The sequence below is a fragment of the Rhinatrema bivittatum genome, chromosome 13, assembly GCF_901001135.1.
Source record: "Rhinatrema bivittatum chromosome 13, aRhiBiv1.1, whole genome shotgun sequence".
NCBI lineage: Eukaryota > Metazoa > Chordata > Amphibia > Gymnophiona > Rhinatrematidae > Rhinatrema > Rhinatrema bivittatum.
Genome location: NC_042627.1, coordinates 844346 through 852701, shown reverse-complemented (window position 1 = coordinate 852701; position 8356 = coordinate 844346). Strand labels below are relative to the sequence as shown.

The following is an 8356-nucleotide window of genomic DNA, read 5'->3' as shown; positions in this document are numbered from 1 at the left end:
TGTGCATGCAAAAGCTTGTACAAAGAGCAATGCAGGACTTTTATGTGAAACGATTAAATTAAAGGAGTGAACAAACGTCTCAAAGCACTTTTTGCACATTTTTTCTTGTACTCTGAAGACATCAAATAAAGGGAACTGGTGTTGCTAATGGGTATTTTGGAAAGAAAAATAGCTTACTGTTTTCTTTGAAATGTTACCAGATGTTTTGGTAGTATGTTGTAAAATGATGTGGGACAACCTAGACAGCTTAGCATAAATTAATTCATGACATTATATGTTGGAGTACTGCTGTGCAAATAATACAAAGAGCTGTAAACTCTATTGTGCAATATTTTCTGCAAGTTTCTCATTTTAACTATTCCCACAGATAAGTCATCTCTTAAAAGGGAAAGCAATGAATCAGACATTTTTGAAAGAAATCATCCTTTTGGGACTCTCCAGTCATCCACAAATACAGATACTATTATTTATCATATTTCTACTGATGTATGTCCAAGCTCTCATAGGAAATGTCTTCATCATTATTGTTGTAGCTACTGACCATCATCTTCACACCCCTATGTACTTCTTCCTCATCAATCTTTCCATCTTAGACATTTTTTGTACATCTACAGCGATCCCCAAGATGCTTGAGATGCTTCTATCAGAAAGGAAAGTGATTTCCTTCCAAGGATGCATTATACAGTTGTTTTTGTTTGCAACAGCTTTGGGCACTGAACTTCTGCTTCTCACAATGATGGCGTGTGACCGTTATGTTGCAATATGTAATCCCATGCATTACCCAACTATAATGAGCAAGAAGGTCTGCCTATGCCTGGCAGCCTCTATATGGGTGATAGGCTTTGTCAATTCAACAGTACATACTAGTTTAATATTAAAGTTATCGTACTGTGGGCCTAATGTAATCAATCATTTCTTTTGTGAGATTCCACCAATATTAAAGCTTTCTTGTTCAGATACCTATCTTAATCATATTGTATTAATTGCTTCTGATATCTTTTTTGGGATATTCTGTTTTCTATTAATAACTGTCTCTTATGTTTATATAATCTCGGCCATAGTAAAAATTCGTTCTGCTGACAAAAAACAAAAAGCCTTCTCGACATGTGCGACCCACCTCACTGTTGTAATGTTGTTTTTTGGTGGTGTTGTATACACTTACATTCGCCCCTCTTCACAGGATTTATTGGATCAAGACAAAATCATTTCGGTATTGTATGCAGTTATATCCCCAGTACTAAACCCTATCATATACAGTCTGAGGAACAAGGAGGTCAAAGAAGCTTTCTGGAAATTAAAGAGGAAATTAAATCTCTAATAAATATGTTTGTTTCTGTTACAAAAAGAAATTCACTTTGTGGTATTGAGAGTCAAAAATATTCATATTTGTAACCTTTTTGGTATGTTCATCAATAAAGTTGTTCAAATTTATAGACATATTGCAGTTCTAAGCTGCATGGTGATTTTATTACTGTCACTGAAATTTAATGGTAATTTTTTTATATATTTCATCATCATGGACTTGATTAATCCCAAGTATTCTTGGTCTCTGGGAAACAAATAAATATAAAATAAAATAGTACAGTTGTTTTAAAAGCAAATATTCAAGACACAGCCAAGAAATAACATTCATCAGCCTTACAAAAATATTCAGGATACACAGGTGAAGAAGCTATTATAGATGCTCCTTAAATGTTATTCATTCTCTCCATAAACCACCACTTGCAAACATGAATTCACCCAAATACAACTTTTATTCACCTCTCAGAGTCATTTTATTTTAATATAGTTACTTCTGTTCCTGGGTGGAATATGTAGGTCCAAACTTTCAATCGAACCTCTTGTTTAAAAAGGTTTCTAATTGTATACCTTATATGTTATACTTTAATAATATCCATTGTTATGTTTATAAACAATAAAAAATAGATTTACCATAAAAGGAAAAAAAAAAGGAAAATAAATAACCACAGAAGCAACTCCTCCCCAAATATAACTAATATTAGAAAAAAATGGAGAGGGAAACAATAATTCTCCCAAAGAAATTAATTAAGAAAAATTTAAAATTAAAAAACAAAACAAATACTTTTATTGAGAAAAGACAGTATCAGGGTAAAGTGCCTATTTTTAATCCACTGTCTCTCACCCACAATCGGCCTCAGGCAGTGTCAGCCCCACCGGTACTACAGTTATAATCATCTACTGTCTCCCTCATAAAATATTTTTACTAATTTCTTTATTACTCATTTACTAATTGCAAAAACCTTATGTCTTTATTAACAAACTAACCTATCTCCTCATATGTCTTCCTTACCCTAAACCACATAAAAGATGAGAAGAGCTTATAAGTTTGCTTGTTGGGTAAACCAAGATTTGTTGTTTACTCAAGGAAATCAGGGTTCCAGATCAATATGTGGGTTACCGTGTTCCCCATTTATTTATCGTGTACAGTGTGGTATAAAAAAGCATTGGCATATTTTGGGGCTATTTGATGTTTTTTCAGAAGCTCCTCGGTTTGCACTGAAATGGGGTAAAAATATCAGGGGCATGATTGTCCACTCTAATTTTGAAGATGAGGTGAGCAATGATTGTGGACCTGATTCATGTAAGGTTGGGCATTATCCTTGTAATAAATGCTCCGTTTGTGAGCAGTCTTTTTCTGGAGAAGCTCTTCCTTATTTTAGAGGTGGTAGTTTCCACCTGCAAGCACTTACAGATTGTTCTTCTGTAGGGGTAATATATGGGATTTGGTATCCTTGCCTACTTTTATTTATACATAACCACTACCAACCCACATCAATGGAGATAATTCAATCCAATCACAATACACAACCCGCACCAAATAATTTCTTATATGTTCCTTTTTGTTGTTTATTTATCCTTATCCTCTTTCAAAAAACTGCCAACAAAATGGTCAGTAATATACCCATCAACTTCTAACCCACTTTTCACACCAGAAAAATGTTTAAGAGAGGAAGGTGATGTTTCATAAAATTTCAGGGCACCATCAGGGGTTCCTTGTTATTTTTAATCATGAACACCACCGTCCACCCTATATAACTTTTATAATTTTTTATACCAAAAAAAAGTTTTATAATGAATATTTTATTTTATGAAAAAATTGTGAAACGTTCACAGCAAGAATAGGAACAGTTCACCAATATATCACTTAAAAATCAATAACCGCAGAGACATCACTTCAACAAAGGCATTTTTTCTAAACGTTACTTAACTTAGACACTGAGACTTCCATTCAGCAATGGCATGTTTGCCCCAACAAGGCCCAGTTTCGAATCACGTCTTCGTCAGGGGAAGCCACTTAACCACTGTGCATCTCAGCTCTCCACCGTCACTAGCACTTGATCTTCTATTTAAATATACAAGTTCATCTTGAAAAATGCTCGCAGCACGCTGCCTGTTGTATTCAAAAACCTGGCAAACTTTTATTTATAGGCAAAACAAAGCAATGTTTATGCACGCGTTTGATTGAACATCGCAGTGCGATTATGAAAAATCAGCTTCAGCTCCTCTGGTTCAACATTGCCTCAGAAAACAGCATTGTTTCTTGGATTTAGTCTTTACGGTAATAGAACAACCTAAACATTTTTCACGTGGAGGTGATTTTGATAACTACTTATTACGAGAACAAAAGTGGATCCATTATTTTGATACTGTTGCACCCAGAGGGTTGAATACAAAAATAGACTGGTCTGTTTTTTGACCTTTAAACTTTTGTGTTTTCTTTATAATGGTTTTTTTTTTTACATAGTTGATATTTTGATTGACAGCAGTGACGCGCTACACTTCCGGTTACGTCGGTGACGTGGGTATTTAATTTTAGGAAATGAGGGGCTGGAGTCGTCAGTGTTGTTGTGCCATTGTTAGAACAGCACACCTAATGAAGATAAGATTTGGGGTGGTGGTTCCAAGGTATAGGGCACAATTTGTAAATGTTTAGGGGTTGTGTATGGTGCTATTTGTATGAACTGTTATTTGTATGGTTGAGGGTATGTGAAGAAAAGGTGGTGTCTAGATCTGATTGATTCAACGTCTACCCCCTGATGAAGGCTTGACGGCTGAAACATGGTCCATGTTGGGTGAATTTTTGAATGCCTGATGACTGGAGCTAATTATTTGGTATCTTTTTTTTTTAATTCTTTATTTTCATAATTTTCCACAATTATTTAGCCAAACACTTGACAAAAATGAAAACTATTGAACAAAGTACAAGGGAACAAATTTTCAATTTGTAATCAGAATCTTTAAATTCTTTATTTTTCAAGTTTTCACACATACATTACACAAAATATTTAACTTGTATACAGAAATAATACTGAGTATAAGAAACTCACTTAAGAATATTGAAAACACAGTATATTCAGTATTAATTAAAAAGAAACCTTTAAGTGAACCCACTTATTATTATAGAGCGAATAAACGTAACATATAATCCAATTATAAATATAGGAAAAAGTAAGAATCTTATAGGCAATCAGTTCCAAAGAGACCTCAAAAAGGGGACTTTTATAATACATTAAATAAAGATAGGAAATGACCAGCTTTTCAATAATATCCGCAAATTTCTTTTATAAACACGTGCAGCAAAAATTATGAGGAAACAGTGACTCTATTTTCCAGTTGGTCTGGATCATAAAAAATATGGGGTAGATTTTAAAAGAAGAGCGCGTGGCCTACACGTGCGTGCGCTACCTGCCGCGCGCAAGGGGGCGCACAATTGTGCACCTTGCGAGCATCGAGCCGCACTGGCTTCCTCCGTTCCCTTCCCCCTAGCCAGACCTTCCCACCCCTTCCCCCAACCTTTCCCCCCCCCAGCTCTACTCTAACCCCCTTGATCTTTATTTTACCTTTTGCGCCTGCTTCAAGGCAGGCGCAAGTTGCGCGCCCCGGCCGATTGCCGGTACACGATCTCTGACACAGCGGCAAATGACCGCTGTGCCAGGAGCCGCTGACCCCGACCCTGCCCCACCTCTGCCCCGCTCCAGACTGCCCTCGCCCCACCCCACCCCTTTTTTCAAGCCCCAGGACTTTCATGTGTCCTGGGGCTTTATGCACGCCGCCGGGCCTTTTGAAAATAGGCCCGGCACGCGTACTCCCCCTACGTGTGTAAATCCTCTTTGAAAATCTGCCCCTACATTTAAGAGAGCCTAATTTTATGTCGAAGGTGCTCTTCAGGAGACAAGCACCCGCGATTGATCTGCATCAGCTCCTCTTGTGATGGAGGAGGTGCCAGCAAGGCCTTTAACTGCGGACTGATAGCGCGAGCTGGGCGTAAGGCAGGAGGCCGGGAGACCTTTATCTCCTGATGTCACTGACGTAGGCAATCAATCCTGCCAACCAGGGAAATCAGGTCATCCAGCGATGTGGGAATAACACGAGCAACCAGCTCGTCCTTGAGGGTAGGAGACAAGCCATCCAAATAGATAGCCCGTAGGCAGTCCTCTTGCCACCCCAGTATCTTGAATTCTATGGTGAATTCGGTGAGCGAATGCAATCCTTGACGGAGGTCAATCCGGGCGTGGTCAGGCTCGTTTGCCTCACAAATCTGCTTCACTTTTTTGAAGGAGTTAATAAACATGTGGATAAAGGTGAACCGGTAGATGTGGTGTACTTGGATTTTCAGAAGGCATTTGACAAAGTTCCTCATGAGCGGCTTCTAGGAAAAGTAAAAAGTCATGGGATAGGTGGTGATGTCCTTTCATGGATTACAAACTGGCTAAAAGACAGGAAACAGAGAGTAGGATTAAATGGGCAATTTTCTCAGTGGAAGGGAGTGGACAGTGGAGTGCCTCAGGGATCTGTATTGGGACCCTTACTTTTCAATATATTTATAAATGATCTGGAAAGAAATATGACGAGTGAGGTAATCAAATTTGCAGATGATACAAAATTGTTCAGAGTAAAATCACAAGCAGATTGTGATAAATTGCAGGAAGACTTCTGAGACTGGAAAATTGGGCATCGAAATGGCAGATGAAATTTAATGTGGATAAGTGCAAGGTGATGCATATAGGGAAAAATAACCCATGCTATAATTACACAATGTTGGGTTCCATATTAGGAGCTACCACCCAAGAAAGAGATCTAGGCGTCATAGTGGATAACACATTTAAATCGTCGGCTCAGTGTGCTGCGGCAGTCAAAAAAGCAAACAGAATGTTAGGAATTATTAGAAAGGGAATGGTGAATAAAATGGAAAATGTCATAATGCCTCTGTATCACTCCATGGTGAGACCGCACCTTGAATACTGTGTACAATTCTGGTCGCCGCATCTCAAAAAAGATATAATTGCGATGGAGAAGGTACAGAGAAGGGCTACCAAAATGATAAGGGGAATGGAACAACTCCCCTATGAGGAAAGACTAAAGAGGTTAGGACTTTTCAGCTTGGAGAAGGGAGGGCTGAGGGGGGACATGATAGAGGTGTTTAAAATCATGAGAGGTCTAGAACAGGTAAATGTGAATCGGTTATTTCCTCTTTCGGAGAGTAGAAAGACTAGGGGGCACTCCATGAAGTTAGCATGGGGCACATTTAAAACTAATCGGTGAAAGTTCTTTTTCACTCAACGCACAATTAAACTCTGGAATTTGTTGCCAGAGAATGTGGTTAGTGCAGTTAGTGTAGCTGTGTTTAAAAAAAGATTGGATAAGTTATTGGAGGAGAAGTCCATTACCTGCTATTAAGTTCACTTAGAGAATAGCCACTGCCATTAGCAATGGTAACATGCAATAGACTTAGTTTTTGGGTACTTGCCAGGTTCTTATGGCCTGGATTGACCACTGTTGGACACAGGATGCTGGGCTTGATGGACCCTTGGTCTGACCCAGTATGGCATGTTCTTATGATCTTATGATTGCCAATGAATGCGATAACCTGCTACAGTCAAATTACTTTGGACGTTGGTAGGTGCTATTTTAAAAACCACAAAAGCAAGCTGTCTATATGGGCAGGTTCACATATGTTTTATTTGTGAAGGCAGCAGCTTCCATTCCAGCTGGTGCCTTTATGAAAAGTGGGGCAGGAGTGGAATTGCTCCTCTGATTTCAGTTTCTAGAGACCCATAAATGAGGTAAGATGCAGCGTGGGGAGATGAGGAAACGCAGGGAGGCAATTTTTAAAATTTCAGAAGCACCAGAGGTTTGGGAGTTTGGTGTTGGTAGTAAAATGAGTTGGGGGCTGCATTCCAAAATATAAAGAAAATCGGAATAGATATTCAGAAATATCCAGCTATGCCAGACAAATAAGACTTATTCAGGTAACACACATGTAGGCCGATTCAATATCGTGGGCTCAACCTAGCGCACCGGTTAGCCCGAGGTTGGACACGCTAGGCTAACCCCCGCTGTAAAAAGGGGATTAAAGCATCCAAACCACATGTGCAAACATGCTCGTAACTAATAGTGCTCATCACATACAAATAGCATGTAAATGAGGCTATTAGCTATTTCACCCGATGCAAAACTTAACCGTGCATTCGACATGCAAGAATTAATGCCAACCCAGAGCTGGCGTTAAGTTTTGCCACGCGTCAAGGGCTCATGAAAAAACACATTTTTCTGTGGTTCCTCCTACACAGGAGGCTGCCAGGAGCTGATCCCAGCGCTGCTGCTGCTTCTCTCCCTGGTGCCAAACCAGAGTCCAGGCCCCCCTGCTGCTTCCCTGTCAGGTGCGCATGAGGAAGATTGCGCTGGACTGATATTAGTAGACAGAATCTCCTGGGGAAAAGACCCCCTGTAGCAGATTAGTAACACAGATGTCTTTCTGGATTGCCGGGTGGTGCGATTTAGGTCGGCGATATTTCCCATCCACAGTAACAGAGAAGGTGAGAAAGTGCCTTAATGAAACCCCAGTGCCCCTGTAAGTAATCAGCACAGTGCTGGGTGGCCTCCCGGTGCCCCTGTAAGTAACCAGCACGCTGCTGGGTGGCCTCCCAGTGCCCCTGTAAGTAACCAGCACGCTGCTGGGTGGCCTCCCAGTGCTCCTGTAAGTAACCAGCACACTGCTGGGTGGCCTCCCAGTGCCCCTGTAAGTAACCAGCACAGTGCTGGGTGGCCTCCCAGTGCCCCTGTAAGTAACCAGCACGCTGCTGGGTGGCCTCCCAGTGCCCCTGTAAGTAACCAGCACACTGTTGGGTGGCCTCCCAGTGCCCCTGTAAGTAACCAGCACGCTGCTGGGTGGCCTCCCAGTGCCCCTGTAAGTAACCAGTACAGTGCTGGGTGGCCTCCCAGTGCCCCTGTAAGTAACCAGCACACTGCTGGGTGGCCTCCCAGTGCTCCCGTAAGTAACCAGCACAGTGCTGGGTGGCCTCCCAGTGCCCCTGTAAGTAACCAGCACAGTGCT

General features: G+C 40.6%; 1 protein-coding gene across 1 annotated transcript; it reads left to right on the top strand.

Annotated features, from left to right (window-relative positions):
* The first annotated feature begins 382 nt into the window (after nucleotides 1-382).
* LOC115075251 (olfactory receptor 5V1-like) lies at nucleotides 383-1318 on the top strand. The gene has a single exon (XM_029575544.1). It carries the CDS (start codon nucleotides 395-397, stop codon nucleotides 1316-1318), a length of 924 nt encoding a protein of 307 aa, XP_029431404.1. The 5' UTR covers nucleotides 383-394.
* Nucleotides 1319-8356: the final 7038 nt, after the last annotated feature.

Bases quoted from the DNA above. Each gene is read 5' to 3' on its own strand.
- LOC115075251 (XM_029575544.1), top strand. From the start codon at position 395: ATGAATCAGACATTTTTGAAAGAAATCATCCTTTTGGGACTCTCCAGT.